The sequence below is a fragment of the Nomascus leucogenys genome, chromosome 19, assembly GCF_006542625.1.
Source record: "Nomascus leucogenys isolate Asia chromosome 19, Asia_NLE_v1, whole genome shotgun sequence".
Lineage (NCBI taxonomy): Eukaryota > Metazoa > Chordata > Mammalia > Primates > Hylobatidae > Nomascus > Nomascus leucogenys.
The window spans coordinates 54,295,634-54,322,735 of NC_044399.1; the positions used below are offsets into that span (position 1 = coordinate 54,295,634).

General features: G+C 37.7%; 1 protein-coding gene across 9 annotated transcripts in view; it reads right to left on the reverse strand.

Moving 5' to 3' along the window:
- Window positions 1-27,102, reverse strand: part of BIRC6 (baculoviral IAP repeat containing 6) — a 258,422-nt gene that overhangs the window by 94,064 nt on the left and 137,256 nt on the right. For all 9 annotated transcript variants that reach the window (XR_004027064.1, XM_030800387.1, XM_030800383.1 and 6 more), the window contains 11 exons: window positions 21,182-21,744; window positions 19,379-19,554; window positions 18,384-18,480; window positions 18,039-18,233; window positions 16,120-16,320; window positions 10,394-10,673; window positions 8,586-8,842; window positions 7,951-8,059; window positions 5,469-5,690; window positions 2,833-3,613; window positions 261-404 (listed from right to left, as the gene is read on the reverse strand). Coding sequence is in view for 8 of the 9 variants with exons in the window: in XM_030800387.1 (XP_030656247.1) it covers window positions 261-404; window positions 2,833-3,613; window positions 5,469-5,690; window positions 7,951-8,059; window positions 8,586-8,842; window positions 10,394-10,673; window positions 16,120-16,320; window positions 18,039-18,233; window positions 18,384-18,480; window positions 19,379-19,554; window positions 21,182-21,744 (3,025 nt within the window). In the remaining variant the exon portion in view is untranslated. The remainder of the gene's footprint in view (window positions 1-260; window positions 405-2,832; window positions 3,614-5,468; window positions 5,691-7,950; window positions 8,060-8,585; window positions 8,843-10,393; window positions 10,674-16,119; window positions 16,321-18,038; window positions 18,234-18,383; window positions 18,481-19,378; window positions 19,555-21,181; window positions 21,745-27,102) is intronic.

The window sequence follows — 27,102 nt, forward strand, 5'->3', positions numbered from 1 at the left end:
TTATCACTCTGTACCTAATATTTTTTTGTTTTTTTCCACAAATCAAACTATACTTCTCAGGGTAAGGTAAAATTATGTTATTCCTAGGCATGAGGGAGAGTGCTCTTCTGAAATTGTCAAGTTCTGTCATTAGGTATAAAGGCTGTGCTAGTTTCACTTTGCTATACTCAAAGTTAGAACACAGGAGATAACTGCAGGCTCTGATATGAAATTGTAAAATACATGTATACACAGCCAATGATTAAGTGTTAAATACTCACTGGACATGGAGACTGAAGAAACATTGTCACTTTCTCATCTTCCAGCATCAACTGTAAAAATAATCTTCGTATAAACCCTGAAATGTTCCCAGATGTTGGAAGGTTCCCTCTTTGAGGAGATGTCTGAAATAGTTCACAAAGAACCTGGCAAGACAAAATATTTAAAAAGTTAAATGCAAGATTTATATGAAGCTTTTTATTTTGAAAGATAAAAAGGAAACAGAAAATATGAATTAATAAGTTTATTTTAACATATCAAATCAGCAACTAAAGAATAAATGTCTCTAGGGGTCTAGTAGTTAAGTTTTTTTTTTTTTTTAAGGAGGAAAGAAATGATTTTATCTTAAAATATATGAATACCAAAGGAGATAAAAGTGTACGAAACGTATCCAGGGTTAAAAAAAATTAGTACTAAATGGTTTGCACATAATGAATACCTAGCATAACAAACTTCCGTTAACTTTAGTCAATATTGGTGTGGTTACCTTAAAATAAAAATTATGACAAAAAGCATATTAAAAATATATAACAAGGCCAAGGTCATGCTGATAATCTCAGAACTTTGGGAAACTAAGAGAAGAGATCATTTGAGCCCAGGAATTCCAGACCAGCCTAGGCAACGGGTGAAACCCCGTCTCTACCCACCCCCCCACCAAAAAAAAATTAGCAGGGCATGGTGGCATGTGCCAGTAGTCCCAGCTACTTGGGAGGCTGAGGCAGGACTTCTTGAGCCCGAAAGTTTCAGTGAGCCGTGGTTGTGCAACCGCATTACAGGCCTGGGCAACAGAGAGAGATCCTGCCCCAACTCACCCCCAAAATGTATATAAAGCCTTAATAAGATACCAAGAAAGAAATCAACGGGACACAAAGAGTTCATGCTACCCAGAAGCACAAACCAAATTTTCAAATACCTAGAATTATGCCCTCGGGTGAAGTTGGTAATTTAAGCATTTTCTTTTAATATGCATATTTAGCAGAGATATTTTCCCAGTAATTAATTACTACAGGCAGTAAAATATCTTTCTCTTCTTCCTCTGTTTTGTTTTGGTTTTTGTTGAGACAGGGTCTCGCTCTGTCGCCCAGGCTGGAGGGCAGTGGTGTGATCTCAGCTCACTACAGCCTCAACCGCCTAGGCTCAAGTGATCCTCCCACCTCAAGCCTCCTGAGTAGCTGAGACCATAGGCGCATATCACCATGCCCAGCTAATTTTGGTTATGATTTCTTTTTTTGGTAGACAGGAGGTTTTGCCATGTTGTCCGAACTGGCCTCAAACTTCTAAGCTCAAGTGTTCCACCCGCCTTGGCTTCCCAAAGAGCTGGGATTATAGGTATAAGCCACAGCACCCGACCTGCCCTTCTTAATAAAACTAACTCCTTCAATATTTTATAAAAATTATATTATCTATTTTTCTAGGTACTACTAAAGTTTGACTTGAATGAGCACTATTAAATAACAAGCAGAAAAGTTATTTACTAGTGTCTGCCATATCTCATACAGGCTCTATGCTAGGTACGTTACACAAATTAAAATATTTAACTGTCTCAAAAAATCCTTGAGGCAGGTATTGCTAGCCCCATTTTATAAGATTAACCAATATGCCCAAGGTCACATGAGGTAACCAACAGCAAAATTTGGCAAAAAGCCAACTAGAATTACTCTTGAAATAATTCTACCTTTCAGGAGTTTTTGGCCACATAAGCATAATATATGATAAATTATCTTCCACTTTTTTTTTTTTTTTTTTGAGATGGAGTCTCGCTCTGTCGCCCAGACTGGAGTGCAGTATGATAAATTATCTTCCACTATTTTTTTTTTTTTTTTTTTTTTTTTGAGACAGAGTCTCACTTTGTAGCCCAAGCTGGAGTGCAGTAGTACGATTTCAGCTCACTGCAACCTCCACCTCTCTGGTTCAAGTGATTCCCCTGCCTCAGCCTCCCAAGTAGCTGGGATTCCAGGCACATGCCACCACACTCGGCTAATTTTTTTGTATTTTTAGGAGAGATGGGGTTTCACCATGTTGGCCAGACTGGTCTTGAACTCCTGACCTCAGACAATACGCCCGCCTCAGCCTCCCAAAGTGCTGAGAATACAGGCATGAGCCACCATACCCGGCCTATCTTCCACATTTTTGTATGTGATTTATGTGGAGTCTCCTATCTGAAACCTAATCTAATGCCCCTGTAAAGAGAAGCAAACTATCAGTATGGCAATCTCGTTACACAAAAAAACAATGCCTCAAGGCACATACAGTACTCAGTGATCAGTGTCAATACTGTTCCAGCAGCTGAAATGTTTTTTTGGGCTTTTTCTTTTTGTTTGTAGAAATTTATTAAAATGAGGGTTGTATGATCTAGCTAGGATCCCAATTCATCTGCCAGTCATCTCAACATAAATAAGTGATTCAAGTGACAGCATATTTTGAGGGGGAGAAAGAAGATATCAGTACTTTATAGTTTAAATTCAGATCCTTAAAGGCACTCAACCCTCACTAAATTTATTATCACCTGGCCTTTATACATGGCCCTTTCTTATGTAATAAAACAACTAAAATGTAGGTTATTTTTTCTCTTACCTGTGCCATCAGTTTTTGATTATTAGGATGGCATGAAATGCACTGTAGAAAGAACGCAACAGTTGCATTCTCAATTGCTGTGCGCTGTTGAGTAGTCAATCCTGTTGTAGCAGCTGAAGAAAGAGAAGCTGATCTTGCACTGGTCTGTTGTGCACCTAAATTATGGCTTCCAGAAGTGGACCCAGAGTGACACAATAAAAACAGAAGTGCTGTCCATAGTGGATTGACTTCAGAACCACCAAGCCAATCTTTCATAATATGGCTATTGCCAACTTCTGTCAAAAACCTAAGAATAGGAGCAACTAGGTCTGCTGTGATAGGCATCTTATTACATTGTTGTGGGACATGATGGCGCCTGAGTTTGTCCTGGGAAATATCTATTGACTGAGCAATGCTTTCTGAGTTAGAAATGTGGCTAAAGCAGAAACTAGCCAGACTCCTCACAAGAAGAGAAGGCAAACCTGAGTCTAGTAATTGTTTAATAGCTTCAGGAGATTGAGAAGAGGAAGCAAGGGTAGCCAAATGTGATTCAGTTAATGCGAGAGGTGCTTGTGCATTTTTAGAGTCATCTGTTAAAGATGAACTAAGATCCTGTTTTTTGCTATCATCTGTCATGGACAGTCTATGATGACACTGCACTGGAGGAGGGGTAATTCCCATCCAGCCCATGAGCAAAGAAAAATAGTTTGGGTGTACGTGACACATTGAGCAAAGCAGACTGTCAACAGCTTTCTTCAAAACCATATTGCAGGGAAGAGACATGGACCAATTAAAAAGTAACCTAGAAAAATAAAAGATATCATATTAATGATACAAGTTTATTTTTAGAAGAAACTATTTCAAATATTTCTGTTATAGTTCAATCTATACTCTGACATTACTTTATTTGACATTGAATGATAAAACATTGTAAGATTTAAGACTGCATATATATATATATATATATACACACACATATATATATTTAAAGATGAAGAATGTAGGTACAATGGAAGTTGAGTTAGACTTGTAAATAAATACAGAAAATCAAGTAAACTATTTTAAAATGGTTCTACCATTCTCTGTGTGACCTAAAAAGGTCATTTAGAGAAACAAACAAACAAAAAAGATTATGCCAAACAAATGTTTACGTTAAATTCCACATGACAAATGGCTTAAATTCATGTTTGCAAATAAAAAACTATCAGTGAGGCTCAGTAATTAAGTCATGGATTATGCCAACTGCTAAGGCCAAATATGATGACCTACTAGAGAAAAATAGGCCTACTTTTTATGTGTCACAGGAACTCTTCAAAAATATATTCTGCTGCAGACTTAACAGTTACCTATCAGTAATTTCAGCAAAGACTTGGCTAAATATGGTGAAGAAACGTGGGTAAATAAAAACTACTTGTCAAAAGGACAATCTAGAAAAGTCTCAAATTTTCTAGCTTTACATTTTTGTTCTTTTCTGAGATGACATCTTGCTCTGTTGCCCTGGCTGCAGTGCCAATGATGCCATCATCATAGGTCAATGCGGCCTCTAACTCCTGGGTTCAAGTGATCCTCCCACCTCAGCCTCCCAAGTAGTTAGGGCTAGAGGAATGTGCCACCAAGCCTGGCTAATTTTTAATTTTTTTGTAGAGATTTGGTCTCTCTATTTTGGCCAGTCTGGCATCAAACTCCTCGTTTCAAGTGATCCTCCCATCTCAGCTCCCCAAAGTTATTTTTTTTTTTTTTTGAGACAGAGTCTTGCTGTGTTGCCCAGGCTGGGGTACAGTGGCGTGAGCGCAGCTCACTGCAACTTCTGCAGACTCAAACAATTCTTGCGCCTCAGCCTCCCAAGTAGCTGGAATGACAGGTGCATACCACTGTGTCCGGCTGACTTTTTTTTTTTTTTTGAGACAGAGTCTTGCTCTTGTCGCCCAGGCTGGAGTGCAATGGCGCAATCTTAGCACACTGCAACCTCCATCTCCCAGGTTCAAGTGATCCTCCTGCCTCAGCCTCCCAAGTAACTGGGATTACAGATGCACACCACCACGCCAGGCTAGTTTTTCTATTTTTAGTAGAGAAGGGGTTTCACCATGTTGGTCAGGCTGGTCTCGAACTCCTGACCTCGTGATCTGCCGACCTCGGCCTCCCAAAGTGCTGGGATTACAGGCGTGAGCCACTGTGCCCAGCTTTCTGACTTCTGCATTTTTGTACAGACAACGTTTTGCATGTTGCCCAAGATGGTCTTGAACTCCTGACTCAAGCGATCTTCCCACCTCGGCCTCCAAAGTGCTGGGATTACAGGTGTGAGTCACCACGCCCAGCCCCGAAGTTGTCTAGCTGTACTTTCCTGCTAGAGTTGTACATTAAAGATAATCTGATGGGAAAATTTGCAACTGAGAATAAACACTATGAACCACAGCAACATCTACATTAAGCATAATTTTAGGTTAAAAAAAAGAAGGCAGTACTGCTAATATATCTTCTTAAAACACAAAGATAAATTAATATTTGACAATTCATTTCAAAAGTATACTTGATTACATTTGCTACTTTCAAAATATTATGTTTCTCCTAATAAACATGTAAAATATTCTGTTTTATCAAGTGAACACTAACTGATCTAGTACTAGCGGGAAAAAAAGGATTTCACAAATCATACTTACTCAAAGAGCTCTTGGTCCAGGAGTGCTGGTAAGTCATATTCTACAAGCAGCTCATAACTATGCCACAGAATGGCTGCTACACAGTGCAAATGAGAAGGAGATGGCATCAGAAGACCATACTCTATTGTTGAGGAGTTAGGACACATGTAGTTCATCCTGCCACTTCTCTTCATAGCAGCCACTCTTGCAGAATCACTAACCCATTTTAACAAGGCCTGAATTCTTAAACGAAGAAAATGAATTCATATAACCAACTATAGCGCAACTGGCATTTCATATAGATAAATACCATCTCTGCATGGTGAATAGGGTATTTATGAGAATAATATACTAATTGTTTCTGATTATTTTAATCTAAAATAAGAAAAAAAGGAAATCTACTGGCAACAAAGACATACTAGTTCCAGTTCCAATTTTCCAATAACCTTACCAATTTCAACCATCAAAAGGTTTGAGATAACATACTAGAACAGTGATCTGGGGCTAATTCTTCATTGTGCAAAGTCTCATGAAATACAGCATGTTTCACATCCCTGGACCCTAGCATTAAATACTAGTAATAGCCACCCACACTCATTCATTCTGACAACAGAATACACCCTCAACACTTATATATATATTTTTTAAGTATAATTTTTATAAGTTGGAAATTAAGCTTATTTTCTCTGCATAGTACTTTTAAAAATACAGGTGTCATTTAGAACTGACATTAATAACAAGATTATAGGTCAACTAACCCCACTAAATCCCAATCCCCTGGAGCTGGGAACCAGTAAAACACACCCAATTTTGAACCACTACCTGGGAGCAAAAGACTTTTAGATTTCTCAAGTTTTTAAAACACTGTGTTTACATTTAGTTTATTTTCCTTCAATTTCTATTTCAGAATATAAGATTCTTGGCTTTACAGTAAAAGAAACAGGGATAGGAAGGTATATAATACTAATTCTGAAAGATAAGACTTTCAATTTCACATGATGGGGAATAAAGAGAATTCAGAAGACAAGGAAGACATTTTTCTCAATCTAACAATCTTGTCATTAATGTCAGTTTTACATAACAAACATTCATGTTTTAAAAAGTACTATGCAGAGAAAATGAATTAAGCTTAATTTTCTTCTTATTAAAAAGCCACAACAATATTTAAAAATTAAATAATCCTAACAGATTTCAAGCAATCTGTTCTGGAAAAATATTTTTAACGCTGATATTTTAAATATATTTTAACCACTAACCATTATGATTCAAATTTGGCACAAATTGTTATTCACTTTATCAAAAACAATTGCAATCTATGTTTAAATGTAATCCATAATTTTAATAATTTATAAAGATATTAATAAAACATCAAATGACTTCATTTTAAACATAATCAAAATATTAAAAAGTAACATAAATCAGGAAGAAATCTATGTTTTTCTAATATGGATGCTACACATAAAAACAGAGAATGCCAAATATTTGCTCAAAAATTTATCAACAAAAATATGTTTCAAAACTACTTCAAGTTGGCTGGGCGCGGTGGCTCATGCCTATAATCCCAGCACTTTGGGAGGCCTGAGGTGGGCAGATCATGAGGTCAGGAGATTGAGACCATCCTGGCTGACATGGTAAAACCCTGTCTCTACTAAAAATACAAAAAAAAAAAAAAAAAAATTAGCCAGGCGTGGTGGTGGACGCCTGTAGACCCAGCTACTCGGGAGGCTGAGGCAGAATGGCATGAACCTGGAAGACAGAGCTTGCAGTGAGCCAAGATTGCGCCACTGCACTCCAGCCTGGGCAATAGAGCAAGACTCCATCTCAAAACAAAACAAAACAAACAAAAATTCAAGTTGGTATCAATTTGGAAGCAAAAGACATCAAGGTAGAATGACATTAGGACAACTCATTAAAATTACCTAAATGTAAAAAAAAAAAAAAAAAGAAAAGGAAAAAAAAAATCACTAAATATTTAGCCAACGTGTTCAAATGTAATTTACATGTTATGATATTGTTTCATTCTGTAAATAGCAGGAAAGAGTGCAGAAAGTAATGAAAAGATTTCGATGAATATGATAATCAATAATAAACAGAACCATTATCAAAACAGTCGAAGTACCAACTATAGACACAATATTCCTACATTCATATACATGTATTAAGTACTACCTAAGATAGCATGACTCTGATACCATCACTTTACAAGGTTCCTTTCACACATAGCCAACTTAAAAATATGTTTTATTCCATTCCTCAAAAGCAGTATTAACTAAGAATTCTATTTAAGTTCAAATTTGCTTAAAGTATGTCCAAATACATATAAATGTATGTCTAATGTTATGAAAACTTACGGAAGTTACATCGTGTGAGGCATATAGTAAACATACAATATATCACAGTATTGTCTTTTATGAGATCATCTAAGGAAAAACTGTCAGAAACATTTACTACAGCATGATTATGTGCATGTGTGTGCTTAATCAAATGAAAAATAAAATCATACCTGTCTTTTGTACCAGGATCCTGAGTTGTTCCAAGCTGGTAAAGAATATCTATCGTAGAGTCAGAAGAGAGTCCATTTAGTCTTCCAAAAAGTAAAGGACTATTCAAATCTTGCAACAAAGAATCCAAAGAAAAAGTTTGCTAAATAAGCAAGTTAACCATGGGAAGATTTACTTAATTTAAGTTATTCATTAAAAATGAGGCTTCCATAAAGTCCAAGAACAAAGAACAAACTCTAAAAATAATGAAACTAGGCTAGGTGCAGTGGTTCACACTTGTAATCCCAGCACTTTGGGAGGCCGAGGCGGGTGGATCACCTGAGGTCAGGAGTTCAAAACCAGCCTGATCAATATGGAGAAACCCCGTCTCTATTAAAAATACAAAAACTAGCCAGGTGTGGTGGCAGATGCCTGTAATCCCAACTACTAGGGAGGTGGAGGTTGTAGTGAGCCGAGATTGCACCACTGCACTCCAGCCTGGGCAACAGAGCGAGACTCCATCAGAGAAGAGAGAAGAGATAAACATAAACTAAAAGAAAAAATAATTCCCAAACAGAGTGAAGCATGAAGATCGCACAGTTCAACTGCTGTTACTTTACAGACATGTAAACATTTAAATATCAAAGTTAATTATCACCTGTAGGATCACTGCCTGATGCTGCACAATTTCTCAGGAGAATGTCTATGAGCTTCAGGCCAATTCTAGTAGACTGCAGTCCTATCTTTACAAGCACAACCTCGATGTTGGGTGAATGCATTCCACAGTAAGGTGACATCAATAAGGCCGCACAAGTCTGCAGTAGATTAGCAGTAGGTGCAGCTGCACTTGCCATCATTCCTTCTAGATCACTTATGTGAGTAAGGCAATGATGTAGTAACCGTAACCATCCAATACTGAAAATACAAAATGACTTGTATGATCAATATAAGTCGCTCAAATCACTTCGGGGTAGAACATAACTTTCTAAAGATCAGAATGTTGTGTTTCATAAATAGCATTAACCAATCTAAGATATGTTTTTTTAGAATGCTGCAAATTAAGTAAACAGTAAGTTTCCGCTATAAGATAAATCACGGCCGGGCGTGGTGGCTCACACCTGCAATCCCAGCACTTTGGGAGGCCGAGGCAGGGGATCACAAGGTCAGGAGTTCGAGACCATCCTGGCCAACTTGGTGAAACTCCTTATCTACTAAAAATACAAAGATTAGTTGGGCACAGTGGTGGGCGCCTGTAATCCCAGCTATTCAGGAGGGTGGGGCAGGAGAATCATTTGAACTCGGAGGTGGAAGTTGCAGTGAGTCTAGATCACACCACTGCACTCCAGCCTGGGCGACAGGGTGAGACTCTGTCTCAAAACAAACAGAAAGATAAATCACATACAAAAGGACTTGTATTCATAGCACTCAGAAACCGTGTGTTTGCTTTTTTAGGAAATCATCCAGAAATCTGCTTTTACATGCAATTATATATACTGATAAACTGATTACTATCAGACTTCTAAAACTGTGTAGTCTTAGCACCTTGAGAATAGAAATCCTAAATTCTTTTTTTATTGTGCACATGTACCCTAAAACCTAAAGTATAATAATAAAATAAAAATAAAAAAATAAAATAAAATAAAAAAAGAGTTTCACTCTCTCGCCCAGGCTGGAGTGCAGTGGCGGAATCTTGGCTCACTGCAAACTCCACCTAATGGGTTCAAGCGATTCTCCTGCCTCAGCCTCCCGAGCAGCACACCGCCATGCCCGGCTAATATTTTGTATTTTTAGTAGAGATGGGGTTTCACTCTGTTAGCTAGGATGGTTTCGATCTCCTGACCTCGTGATCCGCCCGCCTTGGCCTCCCCAAGTGCTGGGATTACAGGTGTGAGCCACTGCGCCAGGCCTTAAATTCATTTTTATCAGGCAAAACTTTCAGTAAAATCCATCTATAAAACATTCAGCTGTCAAAATTTATCAGAAAAATGTTGATTAAAAAATATATTCGGGTCCTTGTTAGTTTGGTTCAGACATAATCCTTCTGTTACCTAACATTTAGGAATTATCATGTAAGACTAGGTCCCTGTTTCTAAGGTCAGTTGGTATGGTTCAGATGTCATAGGCTGGTCATAGGCATTTGTAAATTCCCGAAACAGAGTATGATACAAAAAATTACAAGCCAGAAAATTAGAACGTACACCTACATGTAGCATACAGATCATCTCAAAGACTAAACATATATACACCTTCATTTTAATCAGTGTCAGCATTGTTTCCACAAAACTGTCTATCACACCTAATAAAATTGTATTATACAGATACCTACTGAACGAAGACCTTCCTAAGACCTAAAAAAGAAAAAAACCCACAAAATAATTAAGTCCCCTATCTCTCAACCCTGCCAAAACAAAAACAAAAACAAAAAAGAACAGAAAGCTTTTTTAAATAACAGGAAACAAAACATACCTTGTTTTGGATACCTGATCTTCAGATGGAAGGAATGGATTATTAACTGTTGCAGAAGAGGTGGTACCAAAAGCAGTGAGCCCCAACAATTTAATTTGTGAAAGGCCTAATGTGCTGGCATCCCGTGGACGATGTAGTCTAAGGCAGACAGCAGAAGCTACTTCGGCTTTTACAAGCTGAATTTTTATGTAGGTGAGGCCACTTGTGACAACAGGAGTGGACAAAGGTAACATATTTACCCCATCTGCACTTACTTCAACAGACACTGAGGAAGGGCAGGCTATAAAAAGAGAAAATTGAATCATCACAAAAGACAAAGTAAACTAGATTGAACAGTTTATTAAAATCCCAGTAAAATAGCAGCTTTCACAGTTGTATTCATCATGAACGTGTAAAAAGAAAACTTATACAACAAAACATAGTTTGACAATGACTTTCACCATAATTAATGTTGGAGCTACTTTTCAACACAAAATATTTGACCTACAATAAAAATTATACAGTCTAATATTCACCTAAAAAAAGAGGAACCAAAGATGTGTGATGCACATGTACCTGATGCTTCCTATGAATAAAACCAGCCAAATATGTAATTATGTCATCATTTCTGCTTTACTCAAAATTATCACAAATAATAAGAAACTACCTTTGATTAATATGCTATGGTTTACTATTTTAAATAATTTGGGGAAAAATGTAATCAAACTTGTTTTTCCACCAATTATTCTATTACTACTAGATTGTGATATTTTCTAAACATTGAGTTTAACCACACAGCTCAGTTTAGAACTTTTTTTTTTTTTCTGCGATAGAGTCTTGCTCTGTTGCCCAGGCTGGAGTGAGTGCAGCGGCGCGATCTTAGCTCACTGCAACCTCCGCCTCCCAGGTTCAAGTGATTCTCCTGCCGTAGCCTCCAGAGTAGCTGGAACTACGGGCAGGTGCCACTACATCTAGGTAATTTTTGTACTTCTGGTAGAGACAGGGTTTTGCCATGTTAGCCAGGCTGGTCTCGAACTCCTGTCCTCAAGTGATTCACCTGCCTCAGCCTCCCAAAGTGCTGGGATTATAGGTGTAACCCACTGCACCCAGCCTCCTTTTCAAATTAAACCAAATATCCACAGGATTTTTTAACAAAATCAATTCTTGCTGAAATTTAAGGAGTCCCCAATAAACTACCGGAAAATTATTTATTTCTAGCTTAACATGGAACCCCATATAATAAATATATGTCAACTAAAACTTTTTTTTTTTAAATCATTATACTTTAGGTTTTAGGGTACATGTGCACAATGTGCAGGTTTGTTACACATGTATACATGAGCCATGTTGGTGTGCTGCACCCATTAACTCGTCATTTAGCATTAGGTATATCTCCTAATGCTGTCCCTCCCCTCTCCCTCCAACCCACAACAGTCCCCGGAGTGTGATGTTCCCCTTCCTGTGTCCATGAGTTCTCATTGTTCAATTCCCACCTGTGAGTGAGAACATGCAGTGTTTGGTTTTTTGTCCTTGCCATAGTTTACTGAGAATGATGTTTTCCAGTTTCATCCATGTCCCTACAAATGACATGAACTCATCATTTTTTATGGCTGCATAGTATTCCATGGTGTATATGTGCCACATTTTCTTAATCCAGTCTATCGTTGTTGGACATTTGGGTTGGTTCCAACTCTTTGCTATTGTGAATAGTGCCATAATAAACATACGTGTGCATATGTCTTTATAGCAGCATGATTTATAGTCCTTTGGGTATATACCCAGTAATGGGATGGCTGGGTCAAATGGTATTTCTAGTTCTAGATCCCTGAGGAATCGCCACACTGACTTCCACAATGGTTGAACTAGTTTACAGTCCCACCAACAGTGTAAAAGTGTTCCTATTTCTCCACATCCTCTCCAGCACTTGTTGTTTCCTGACTTTTTAATGATCACCATTCTAACTGGTGTGAGATGGTATCTCATTGTGGTTTTGATTTGCATTTCTCTGATGGCCAGTGATGATGAACATTTTTTCATGTGTTTTTTGGCTGCATAAATGTCTTCTTTTGAGAAGTCTCTGTTCATGTCCTTCGCCCACTTTCTGATGGGGTTGTTTGTTTTTTTCTTGTAAATTTGTTTGAGTTCATTGTAGATTCTGGATATTAGCCCTTTGTCAGATAAGTAGGTTGTGAAAATTTTCTCCCATTCTGTAGGTTGCCTGTTCACTCTGATGGTAGTTTCTTTTGCTGTGCAGAAGCTCTTTAGTTTAATGAGATCCCATTTGTCAATTTTGGCTTTTGTTGCCATTGCTTTTGGTGTGTTAGACATGAAGTCCTTGCCCATGCCTATGTCCTGAATGGTATTGCCTAGGCTTTCTTCTAGGGTTTTTATGGTTTTAGGTCTAACATGTAAGTCTTTAATCCATCTTGAATTAATTTTTGTATAAGGTGTAAGGAAGGGATCCAGTTTCAGCTTTCTACTTATGGCTAGCCAGTTTTCCCAGCACCATTTATTAAATAGGGAATCCTTTCCCCATTTCTTGTTTTTGTCAGGTTTGTCAAAGATCAGATAGTTGTAGATATGCGGCATCATTTCTGAGGGCTCTGTTCTGTTCCATTGATCTATGTCTCTGTTGTGGTACCAGTACCATGCTGTTTTGGTTACTGTAGCCTTGTAGTATAGTTTGAAGTCAGGTAGCGTGATGCCTCCAGCTTTGTTCTTTTGGCTTAGGATTGACTTGGCGATGCGGGCTCTTTTTTGGTTCCATATGAACTTTAAAGTAGTTTTTTCCAATTCTGTGAAGAAAGTCATTGGTAGCTTGATGGGGATGGCATTGAATCTATAAATTACCTTGGGCAGTGTGGCCATTTTCACGATATTGATTCTTCCAACCCATGAGCATGGAATGTTCTTCCATTTGTTTGTATCCTCTTTTACTTCATTGAGCAGAGGTTTGTAGTTCTCCTTGAAGAGGTCCTTCACATCCCTTGTAAGTTGGATTCCTAGGTATTTTATTCTCTTTGAAGCAATTGTGAATGGGAGTTCACTCATGATTTGGCTCTCTGTTTGTCTGTGATTGGTGTACAAGAATGCTTGTGATTTTTGTACATTGATTTTGTATCCTGAGACTTTGCTGAAGTTGCCTATCAGCTTAAGGAGATTTTGGGCTGAGACAATGGGGTTTTCTAGATATACAATCATGTCATCTGCAAACAGGGACAATTTGACTTCCTCTTTTCCTAATTGAATACCCTTTATTTCCTTCTCCTGCCTCATTGCCCTGGCCAGAACTTCCAGCACTATGTTGAATAGGAGTGGTGAGAGAGGGCATCCCTGTCTTGTGCCAGTTTTCAAACGGAATGCTTCCAGTTTTTGCCCATTCAGTATATTGGCTGTGGGTTTGTCATAGATAGCTCTTATGATTTTGAGATACGTCCCATCAATACCTAATTTATTGAGAGTTTTTAGCATGAAGCGTTGTTGAATTTTGTCAAAGGCCTTTTCTGCATCTATTGAGATAATCATGTGGTTTTTGTCTTTGGTTCTGTTTATATGCTGGATTACATTTATTGACTTGCGTATGTTGAACCAGCCTTGCATCCCAGGGATGAAGCCCACTTGATCATGGTGTATAAGCTTTTTGACGTGCTGCTGGATTCGGTTTGCCAGTATTTTATTGAGGATTTTTGCATCAATGTTCATCAAGGATATTGGTCTGAAATTCTCTTTTTTGGTTATGTCTCTGCCAGGCTTTGGTATCAGGACGATGCTGGCCTCATAAAATGTGTCAGGGAGGATTCCCTCTTTTTCTGTCGATTGGAATAGTTTCAGAAGGAATGGTACCAGTTCCTCTTTGTACCTCTGGTAGAATTCGGCTGTGAATCCATCAGGTCCTGGACTCTTTTTGGTTGGTAAGCTATTGATTATTGCCACAATTTCAGAGCCTGTTATTGGTCTATTCAGAGAGAAATTTGGTTTTATTTTTAATTTCAGTGGTAAAATAAGAAGGAATTACATGCCAGCTTTACACTGATGACTAGACAGTCAAATTAATTTTTAAATTTATACTTCAAAACCTTTTGAGGAAAGTATTATCTACATTTTACACAAGCGGACACAGCAAAAAGAGATTAAGCAATCCACGCTCCCACAAGAAATGTCACACCTTAGATTCAAGTCCATGTTTGATTCTAAAGACTGTTATTTCCACTGTATCACAACATATTTTCAACTTCTGCTCTAAAACCAAATTTCTTAATCAAGTACACTTAAGAAGGGAACACCTAAACCAATTAATTTTTCACAGGAGTTCCCCCTTTGTAATATGCTTCCTGTTTCAATTCCCATGTGCAAAATCCAGCTGAACTTCAAAAGCCACCACTTATGACCAACTCCTCTGCTTTCCAAATAAAAGCAATCCCTTTCCAATTTTAGAGGTAGCCTAAGTCTTACACTGACTTATATTTGCCTTTTAATATAGTTATTTTTGACCTCCTAAAACACCGTGTATTCGCATATTTTCCTTCTACCTTTATATTATCTGTTTTTAATCTAAGGAGTGTGGATGCCACAAGTAATTAAGATATATCAGTCTAATCTTGCAAATACGCAGAAAAAACTGTTTTCTCCAAAGATGCCAGGAATCTACAAAATTTCCCATAGCTCCTCATGCAATTATTGAGTGATATTTGATAGCAATGAGAATCAATCAATAAATGTAAGCATGTGTATTAATTTAAACAATTTTGGCAGAATTATAACTATATTGAAAGCATTTGTGAACCATATAAAACACAAAATGGGCTGGGTGCAGTAGCTCACACCTATAATCTCAGCACTTTAGGAGGCCAAGGCGGGTAGATCGCTTGAGCCCAGGAGTTTGAAAGTAGCCTAGGCATCATAACAAAACCCCGTCCCTACAAAAAAATACAAAACTTTAGCCAGGCATGGTGGTACATGCCTGTGGTCCCAGCTATACATGAGGCTGAGATGGGAGGATCATTTGAGCCTCAGAGGTCAAGGTTACAGTGATCTGAGATATCAAAACTGCACTCCAGCCTGGGCAACAGAGTGAGACCCTGCCTCAAAAAAAAAAAGCAAATGAGTATTTCATATTCTTTATAAATACTTGAAAGAGTTCGTGCTCTTAAGTGATAATATTTTGTAAAAATTATTTTGAATTACTTGCCTTATAAAGTTCAATAAAATGTATTCAATGAACATGCATCAAATGAATGATACAATATTATAAGGATACTGACATATTACAATAAACACAGTATGAATCTTAAAATCACACTGAAGTAGTCAAAATATAGTATTCAAAAAGGTAGTTATCTTCTAAAGAAGTTGGAGGGCAGGCACACGAATCTATGCTAATTTCACATTACAAGGCTAGGACTGAGGTCTGGGCTGAAAAAACTAACATGGTAAAAAATGGGTGTGTAATGAACTCATTTCAGCTTAATACTAAAGCTTAGCAAATTTGAGAGAAAAGAAAAAGCAAAATAATATATAACTGGAACATATTTGTTTAGACTTCATCACATCATCTTTTTGTCTGAGGTTAACAGTCATTTTCCCTAAAATGACTTGGTAGTATTAATTATTTCAATAAAAACTGTTCAGAAGTTATACTCTCTGGTAATCACACCTAAGTGTATTTCTGCTTACTAAATATTTTTATTTTCAAATATTTCTGAATTAAAGTTTGTTCTCATGATGCTTCTTTATAAAATATTACTCACTTGCAAGAGATGCAAGATGAGGCTGGATATGTATCTCCTTAAGCAGCACTGCTGCAGGAAGGTGAATGGTAAGGTCACACCAAGCCTCCTCTGGAAGAAAGATGTAGGACCAAGCAGCAGAGCGAGCTCTTCTATGAGGAGGTGTGGCCTGCAATAGCACTTCAGCTGGTTGGGCAGTAGGACTGCTAGATGTGATTGTACCTAGAGAAGATATTTTACATAAAATAAGAACTTGCAAAAGAAACATAATAAAGCTTTAAAATCTCTACAGATAAAATTAAACTAGAAAAATTAATTGAAAACATGAACAATTGATGCTGGTAATGTACTTAGTATCCTAAGCATGACTGTAAAGGTATTCACAAAACATTAGGAAATCCTGTCAACTGGCAAGGTGACAAGTTCATTATTAACTGCTGTCTACTCTGTACTCACATGATACACAAAAACTAAAGATCAGCAATAAACGTAGCTCAATAATTTTCAAACCCTTTTCTTATTTATTTATTTATTTATTTATTTATTTATTTTGAGATGGAGTCTCGCTCTGCCGCGCAGGCTGGAGTGCAGTGGCACGATCTCAGCTCACTGCAAGCTCCGCCTCCCGGGTTCAGGCCATTCTCCTGCCTCAGCCTCCTGAGTAGCTGGGACTACAGATGCCTGCAACCACACCCGGCTAATTTTTTGTATTTTTAGTAGAGACGGGGTTTCACCATGTTAGCCGGGACAGTCTCGATCTCCTGACCTCGTGATCCACCCGTCTCGGCCTCCCAAAGTGCTGGCATTACAGGTGTGAGCCACAGCATCCGGCCTCAAACTCTTTAAGCAAAAAACAATGTCCAATATATCCTTCACCTTTAAAATAATCATCTTTATTCTAAGATGTCAATGTCTATGATTTAGAAATATGAAAAGAAAAATTTAAAAGCAACTATGTAAACTAGATAAAGAAGTAAATACCTAAATTCGAAACTTTTAAAAAAGATAGTACCACTTTAAGGCCAGGCACAGTGGCTATGCCTGTAATCCTAACACTTTGGGAGGCCAAGGTGGGGGATCACTTGGGGCCAGGAGTTCAAGACCAGCCTGGACAACATGATGAAACCCCATCTCTACTAAACACACACACACACAAAGCCAGTGTGGTGGCACACGCCTGTAATCCCAGCTACTCAGGAGGCTGAGGCATGAGAATTGCCTGAACCTGGTAGACATTTCACCACTGCACTCCAGCCTAGGTGACAGAGTGAGACTCTCTCAAAACAAAACAAAACACAGTACCACTTTAAGAAGGAAAATGAGATTTAAAATTGATTAACATTTAAAAAGAAAACTTACGGAAGAATCTCTATTTAGTTTCTTAAATTGTGCTTCTATTTAGACTCACAAATAAAAACAAACTTTACTGCTAAAGAACTGTTAAAACATTCCCTCTCGGCCAGGCATGGTGGCTCATGCCTGTAATCCCAGCACTTTGGAAGGCCGAGGCAGGTGGATCACCTGAGGTCAGGCATTCGAGACCAGCCTGGCCAACATGGTGAAACCCTGTCTCCACTGAAAATACAAAAATTAGCCAGGCGTGGTGGCAGGTGCCTGTAATCCCAGCTACTCGGGAGGCTGAGGCAGAAGAATCGATTGAACCCAGGAGGCAGAGGTTGCAGTGAGCCGAGATCACGCCATTGCACTCCTGTTTGGGCAACAAGAGCAAAACTCCATCTCAAAACTAAAAAACAAACAAACAAAAAAAGCATTCCCTCTCATAAGTAGAATGTTGAGATATCCACTACCTCTAAAATAAACTGTTTGTAATTAAAATAGCGATATATGACATCATGAACTGACTTCAACTAATTTTGTTTCATACCAGCTAATAAACTAGATAAATTCAAGTAAGTAAGATTTAGTAACACTTTTCTTACCAAGGGGTGCAAAGTTATGAATCCCTTCAGCATTGTCAGGCTCAGAAGCTAGTATTCTTGTTTTCAATGTGCTGTCAACAGCTTTATTTGGACCAGAGTCAAGAAATTTCATAATAGTTGATACCATACTTCTTGCAGTGTTCACAATAGCCCTTGTACTAGTAACCATATTATTGCATATGAGCTGAACACCACCTAAATTTATAAAGAATATGAAATGAAATCGATCTCAGGACAGATGGTTCAACATCAAAAGTAAACTTCCACAAAAGACTACAAAAATGAAAATGTAACATACTATCACATAACTACACTTAAATGATAGTTATTGAAATATTATCTTACCCATATCATGAAATGCTTTCAAGGCATCACTAGTATCCAATACTCTCAAAATGAACCACAACAATGGCTCAGATAACTGGCAAGTAGCAAGAGAGCCCTAAAAAATGAAATATGCGTATTATGACTTTATATATTCCTGTGAATAAGAACTAAGCTCAATGCATGTAATATTCCTTCCTAATTTTTGTAAACTGACAGCCTTAAATATACTAAATACGAAATGTCTGCCAAAATACATAAGAAACCTTACCTGAATAAGAAAAAACCATCTCCCTGAACTCAGAGAATTTTTTAAAGCATGTGTCTTCATCCATTATTATCTTTTCCCTTAATATGCATTTAGACACCGATTTCATTTAAAATTTGAACCATTTAAAGTACCTTTGTATTTTCTAATAGAGAAATATACACATTCAACAAATGTTTACAAAAATGATGATACACTGCTATATAAGACATAAGAAATTGTTCTAATATCTGCATTTCAAAATGGGAAATGGACAAGAAAGTAAAATAATCTGGTTCCTATAATTTCATTTGTAAAAATGAAATACAAAAAGGAAAAATTTTGTAACCTATTTTCTTTAATTAGCCTAATCCCTTTTAATGGAAAAAAAAAAGCTGAATACACAACATAAATTTGAAAAGATTTCACATTACTTCTTCTTACGTAACATCTATGTAGAACACCTCAGTATTACACTATGCTACTTTTAGGAAAAAGAGAAGAACTTCTTGAGACTATATTAAAAAATCTAAAACTCAAGAACACATTAAATGTTTTACTCTTATATCACTGTGGTCATCTCTGAAAATACCACTTCAAAGACACTTTATTCTCCAACTTCTATTAATAATCCATAGCCCTCTTGTACTGATGCTTTTCATTGTCCAATATATAATAAATATATTTATTTGTCTCTGTCCTGTAATTTTCCTCTTACATTGCAAGAAATTTATTTGAATCACTGCAACTGTCGTTGGCTTGAACTTACTTGTCTGCCCATATATCCACAGGCCATGTATGTTAAAATTGGCTGCAGCATCATGTGGACTGTAGAAGCTTTTTTACTAAGGGTTGTCAGTATGGTAAATAATCCATCCCCAACTGATATGGCATCCAACCCACCATGAAAGTTTTCATGTTTAGTGAGATGTAATCCACTTGCTCCTAAGAAAAATAAAAGATTCCACATTAAAAGTATGTATATCCAGCTGGGCGCAGTGGCTCACGCCTGTAATCTCAACACTCTGGGAGGCCGAGGCAGGTGGATCACCTGACTTCAGGAGTTCAAAACCAGCCTGGCCAACATGGTGAAACAAATAATAATCAAAATATAGAAGCTGAAAAGTCATTTTTTCCAAAACGGCTGAAGAATGAATATATAATAGCTGTCTATACCCTCTACACATAAGCGGAATGGACTCCTAGAGATTAAAATATCAATGACAATACTCAGTAGAGCACGGTTTATGGCTATCTTCTTACATGAGATACCTCTATATCACCAACAATAAAAATAAGTTGTTCTGTTGTTATATGACTGAGAACATCATTCTACATACTAGCTATATACATCAAGAAGAGAGGACATGAATAGAAAAATAAATAATACCAGCATGTAACTATTCTTTTTAATCTAATCAAAAGGAAGATGTGGCTGTTTCCCATACACTGACAAAGAAAAAAATACCGACAGGCAAAAACATATTAGAAATGGATTTTGCCACAGTATACAGATGTTCAATTATTTAAAACATTTAATGTAATGTACTAATATTCAAAGAGGTAAACAAGTTAAGCAACAGCATATAAATTTAACACTGATATGTGTCACAGAAAATGTTACAGTATGAGTAACATTTTACATTTTATTTTTAAAGCAAATGTGAACAAATAATACTTGTCTTTAACACAAAATGATGTGAAATAAGAGCTCAAGACCAGCCTGGCTAACATGGTGAAATCCCGTCTCTACAAAAAAAAAAAAAAAAAAAAATTGGCAGGGCGCAGTGGCTCACACCTGTAATCCTAGCACTTTCGGAGGCTGAAGTGGGCAGATCACCTGAGGTCAGGAGTTCGAGACCAGCTTGCCCAACATGGCGAAACCCCATCTCTACTAAACACAAAAAATCAGCCAGGCATGGTGGCACATGCCTGTAATCCCAGCTACTCGGGAGGCTGAGGCATGAAAATTGCTTGAACCTAGGAGGCGGAGGTTGCAATGAACCAAGATCACACCATTGCACTTCAGCCTGGGCAACAGAGCAAGACTTCATCTCAAAAAAAAAAAAACAACAAAAACAAAAACAAACAAACAAACAAAAAACTAGCAGGGGCATGGTGGCACACATGCCTGTAATCCCAGCTACTTGGTAGGCTGAGGCAGGAGTATCACTCGAATCTGGGAGGAGGAGGTTACAGTGAGCCGAGATCGCACCATTGTACTCCAGCGTGCGAACAAGACTCTGTCTCGGGGGGAAAAAAAATTAGCCGGGTGTAGTGGCAGGCACCTATGGTCCCAGCTACTTGGGTGGCTGAGGCATGAGAATTGCTTGAACCTGAGGCATCTCAATAAAAAGAAAACACAAACCAAACTGACATGACATTTTTCAATATTTCACTTTCATTCATTAATTGAAGCCCCTATACAAAAGTCCTCACCAATAAAAATCAGTCATGAAAAGCTTAAAGCAGTTTTACACTATAAAGTAAAGAAAATGAATCCATATATTGATTAAAAAAAAACAGTTATAGTACCAGAGACAACGGTAAGATTAATATTCTCAATACATACCAATTATCATTGCCATGGCACTGCTATTACACAGGCCCAGAGCAGACAAAATCTGGCTCATAATTTGTTGGTTGGCTAAGACTAAGTCAGCAACATATGCAGGCGATCCTTGAACACTGGTACTGCTTCCATTGCCATCTTTGCCTCCTGAGACTTTTTCTTCATCTGAAACACTATCTGTTGTATTTGTGGTCACAGACACTCTTGCACTGTATTCCCTATTGCCTGAAAGAGGCAGCTGCACTAAAATGTTAACAAGTTTTAACAAATCAAACATGAGTTGATCTCTTGTCATTTCGCCACAAACTGCTTTTGCATCACCTGGACGAATCAGATTGGCAAAGAGTCCCCCAAAGCATGCTCGAGCACCCACGGAGCTATCTGATCCACTTCTTGACATTACTTTGTCTGAGCAAGTGATATAGTGGTGCACTAAAAATGTAACCGATTCTATCACAGCAGAAATAGTACTAACTGAAACGACTTCAAAATTCTGCTCCAGAGTGAATTCTAAGAGCTTCACTTGGGCATCGAGAGGTCCTTGGCCTGTCTGGAAAGCACCCCTGCAGAGAGAGAGAGAGAGAGAAAGAGAGAGAGAGAGATACAACAAGAGAGAGGATTAAAAATTAAATGATTTTAAGTAGTTCTGAAAGAAGTAACTTATCACAATACAAGAAAGTTAAACAAATTCTTGGTATTCACTATTTCATTAGGTAGCTAATAGTTTTCATCTCTTTTGGAATTCTTGTTCTTGCCTCCATTTTAGACAAACTCAAAAACAACCTCCCTTCCAAATACAAAACTAAGGGACAAGTATATCCGGAAGTGATTTTGAAGCTACAGACAAAAATACTTCAAAATCACAAGGCACTTCTTATAATGAAATGAGTTCTAATTTTTTCCATTCTCAAATAATGCTATTGTAAACATTTCCTACTGATAATGATACATAAAAATTAAGATTCAATCAAATCATTCTCAAGTATCAAAATTGAATGCTCTTCAAATTCTGCTTATGCCTAAGATATAGAATGCTGAAAAGTCTAACAGCAAGTCAGTCTAACAACAAGTCAGTCTAACAGCAAGAAAAAGGCAAATTAGGCCTGGTGCAGTGGCTCATGCCTGTAATCCCATCACTTTGGGAACCCCAGGTGGGCAGATAAACCACTTTTGGCCAGAAGCTCGAGACCGGCCTGGCCAACATGGTGAAACCTCATTATTACTAAAAATACAAAAATTAGCAGGGCATGATGGCGTGTGACTGTTAATTCCAGCTACTCAGGAGACTAAGGCAAAAGAATACTTTTGAGTTTGAGACCAGCCTGGCCAACATGGTGAAACCCCCATCTCTACTGAAAATACAAAAATTAGCCAGGCATGGTGATGGGCCTGTAATCCCAGCTATTCAGGAGGCTGAAGCATGAGAATTGTATGAAACCAGGAGGAGGAGGTTGCAGTGAGTCGAGATCACGCCACTGCACTCTAGCCTGGGTGACAGAGCCAAAGTCTATTTCAAAAAACAAACAAACAAAGACTGTCTAAAGCAAAAAAATAAAAAATAAAAATAAGGTTGCACAGTATTGTGTGCTTATAGCAGATATAAACAGTAAAAACATGACAACTATGTCACAAAAGATGGAAGAAAGGAACTGAAACTACACTGTTAAGTTCTGACATTATACATGAGTGGAATAATATTTTAAAGCAGAATGTGATTAAATAAAGGTATATCTTGTAAAACTAGGATAATATTAAAAATTTTTCGGTTATAGGCCGGGCACAGTGGCTCATGCCTATAATGCCAGTGACACGGGTGGATTGCTTGAGCTCAGGAGTTCGAGACTAGCCTGGCCAACCTGCTGAAACTCCGTCTACAAAATATACAAAAATTAGCCGTGCGTGGTAGCATAGCAGAAGCCTGTAATCCCAGCTATTCAGGAAGTTAAGGCACGAAAATCACATGAACCCAGAAAGTGGAGGTTGCAGAGAGCCAAGATCGCACCACTATGCTCCAACCGGTGTGACAGAGCAAACACTGTCTCAAAAATAAATAAATAAGAAATTCAGTTATAAATAAGAATGGAAATGAAATTATTTTAAAAGTTGCTGAATTCAAAAGTCAACAGAAAAAGATTTCTTAAAAGGAATCAAAAACAGATGAAATAAATAGAAAAATAGCAAAATGATCAATTTTAATCCAGCATGTCAATAATTACATTAAATGTAAGTAGTCTATATAGACCAATTCTGACATTGTCAAATGCTTGTATTAGAAAAGAAGAAAGGTCTAAAATCAATTATCTAAGCCAGAAAGATCAAAATAAATTCAAAGAAAGTAGAAAGGAAGAAATAATCTACGAGCTGCTTTTTTTGAAATAATATTGAGGAACTTCTAGCCAGAATGATCCCAAAAAAAGATAAAAATTACCAACATCAGAAATAAAGGAAGGAAACTTATAGATCCTATAAACATTAATAAATATATATTTCAACTAACAAATACAACAATGTAAAGGAACAACTTCCTTCACAAAATTACCAAGGCTCACTCAAGAAGAGAAAATCTGAATAGTCCAAGACCTAGAAAATAAGTTTAAAAATTTTGGGGGCAAAGAAAACTCTAGCCACAGGATGCTTCAATGGCAAATGCTACCAAATATTTAAGTAAGTGACAATACACATATTACACAACCTCTTTCAGAATAAATTCAGAGAATAAATTCAGCAAGTTATAAAATGGATTGATATGTTATGACCAAGGGTGTGTCTGTCTTGAGAATGCACATTAACTGACACTTAACAAAAAAAATCAGACTTGGTGTAGTGGCATATGCCGATTGGGCCAGCTAAGAACAGAATGAGACGGAAAGCTTGCTTGAACTCAGGAGTTCAAAGCCAGCCTGGGCAACATAGTGAGATCTCAACTCTTTAGAAAACACCAATATAATTCAACGTATGAACAGATGAAAGAACAAACAATCTATGTTCATTTCAACAGATGCAGGGAAACATCTAACAAAATCCAGAGACATTTATAATTTAAATGCCTTAGCAAGTTAGAAACAAACTGGAACTTCCTCAACTTACTATCACGTATCTAAAAAAGAGCTCCAGCTAGTAACATCTAATTATGAAAGACAATGTTTCATAAGATCTTAAGATTGAGAAAAAGAAGGAAGAGTAACTTTTACCATATGTACTCAGCAGCATACTTGAAGTCCGAACAAGTACAACTGGATGGGGGGAGGGGAACCCATGAGACATATGCATAAGAAAGGAGGAAATAAAACTAACTGTATTCTCTGACAATATGGCCGAATAAGCAATACATCTGCCCAAACTGATCTACAGAATGATGCAATCTCACTCAAAACTATTTTTTTCTGGAAAATCAATAAACTGTAAAATTTATAAGGAAAAGGAATGGAATTAAAACAGCCAAAATAACTCTAAAAATAAAGAACAAAGGTGGAGAGCCTACACTACTAGATTTCAAAAAATACTATAAGGGAGCTAAGATAGTGAGGTAATGCATAAAAAACAGACAAAAACATAAATTCTATATAATACACTGTATGAACAAATGAGGCTGGGTGTGGTGGCTCGCACTTGCAAACCCAGCAATTTGGGAAACGGAGGCAGGTGGATCTCTTGAAGCCAGGAGTTTGAGACCAGCCTGGCCAACATGGCAAAACCCCGTCTCTACTGAAAATACAAAAATTAGCCAGGCATGGTGATGGGCCTGTAATCCCAGCTACTCAGGAGGTTGAAGCATGAGAACTGCACGAACCCAGGAGGCAGAGGTTGCAGTGAGTCGAGATCATGCCACAGCACTCCATCCTGGGTAACAGAGCAAAGCTGTCTCAAAAAAAAAAAAAGTGTATGAATAGATCAAAACAAGTACCATTGATTGATATTTGAAAAACTACAAAGGGAATCCAATGAAAAAAGGAAAGTACTTTCAAAAAATGGTCTACGAAGGTGGGACGCGGTGGCTCGTGCCTGTAATCCCAGCACTTTGGCAGGCTGAGGCAGGCGGATCACAAGGTCAGGAGATCGAGACCATCCTGGCTAACACGGTGAAAGCCTGTCTCTACTAAAACTGCAAAAACAACATTAGCAGGGCGTGATGGCAGGCACCTGTAGTCCCAGCTACTCAGGAGGCTGAGGCGGGAGAATGGCGTGAACCCAGGAGGCGGAGCTTGCAGTGAGCCGAGATCCTACCACTGCACTCCAGCCTGGGTGACAGAGAGAGACTCCGTCTCAAAAAAAAAAAAAACTAAGATATAGGAACAACTGGACATCCACAGGCAAAAAAAAAAAAAAGAAAAGAAAAAGAAAAAACAACAAACTTCATCCTGAAAGCAAAAAATAACAAGCCTAATATAAAACATAAAATTGTAAAATTTCTATAAGAAAACAGAATATTCTGTGTGACTTTGTGTGAGTAGGGTATTTAAGAAACAACAACAAAAAATACATAGAAGTTGACAATTTAGATTACATCTAGAATTTTAAAACTTCTGCTTTTTGAAGGATACTTAATAAAGTGAAAACAGAGTCCAAAGACCAATAGACAGTATTTGTAAAACACTCATCTGATAAAACTGAATGCCTTCTTTATACTGAATATTTCTTTCAGTGTATATTATTAAATCATTAATCTAACTAAAGAGCTGCTGGATCTTTCACAGAATACCAGAGCCTTTATTAAAAACAAACATAAACTAACATTCTTCTTGGACTACAGCTTTGTGGACCCTATTAAATAAACTGGGCCACAAAAATGTACACGGTATATCTGCAGTGAAGTGAGGTGGAGAAAATTCCTAAACAGTTTTTGTGGCATATAAACCTCAAAATATCTCTGCTTAAATACTAGATGTGACTAAACTACAAACAAGATTAATAATCCTTTAGAAAATGTTAGAGCAAATATATTAAAAGTTTAGCATGAAAATCTTCACTGTTGTGAACTCTGTGGATCGGACTATGCTAAAGCCTGCAGAGATAAAATTAAAAAGCCTAGTTAAAAGAAAAATAAAACAAATGGTGACTAATCTTTACTCCTCAGGGGATTTTAATTATGTCATTCAAAATTTCACAAAATCCTCACAAAGTATGCATAAATATTGTTTATTTGAATAAAATTAGATAAAAAAGTGGCAATAGTCACTACTGACTTATTCCTGATCATTAATTTATTTGAGAAAGAGTGTTGTTCTGTCGCCCAGGTTGTAGTGCAGTGGCACAATCAGGGCTCACTGCAGCCTCCATCTCCTGGCTCACTGGTTCAATCAATCTCCTGCATCAGGCTCCACAGTAGCTGGGATTACAGGTGTATACCCACACCCTAGCTAATTTCTTTTACTTTTTCTTTTTTTTTAGAGAAGAGGTCCTGCCATGTGACCCAGGCTGCTCTCAAACTCCTGGGCTTAAGTGATCTCCCCGCCTCAGCCTCCCAAGGTGCTGGGATTACAGGCATGAGCCACTGAGCCCAGCCCTATTCCTTATATTAATGGGGATTTTTTTTGAAATACTCAGTTTTATTGTAACTTCAAAAACAAAACAACACGTTATAACTCATTAAAACTTTTCGGCCAGGCACAGTGGCTCACACCTGTAATCCCAGCACTTTGGGAGGCTGAGGCGGGCAGATCATGAGGTCAGGAGATCGAGACCATCCTGGCCAACATAGTGAAACCCCGTCTCTACTAAAAATACAAAAATTAGCTGGGTGTGGTGGTGCGTGCCTGTAATCCCAGCTACTGGGGAGGCTGAGGCACGAGAATCGCTTCAACCCAGGAGGTGGAGGTTGCAGTGAGCCAAGACCGCTCCACTGCACTCCAGCCTGGCGACAGAGTGAGACTCCAAGTCAAAAAAAAAAAAAAAAAAAAGTTTTCATCAGAAAGTAATGTTGG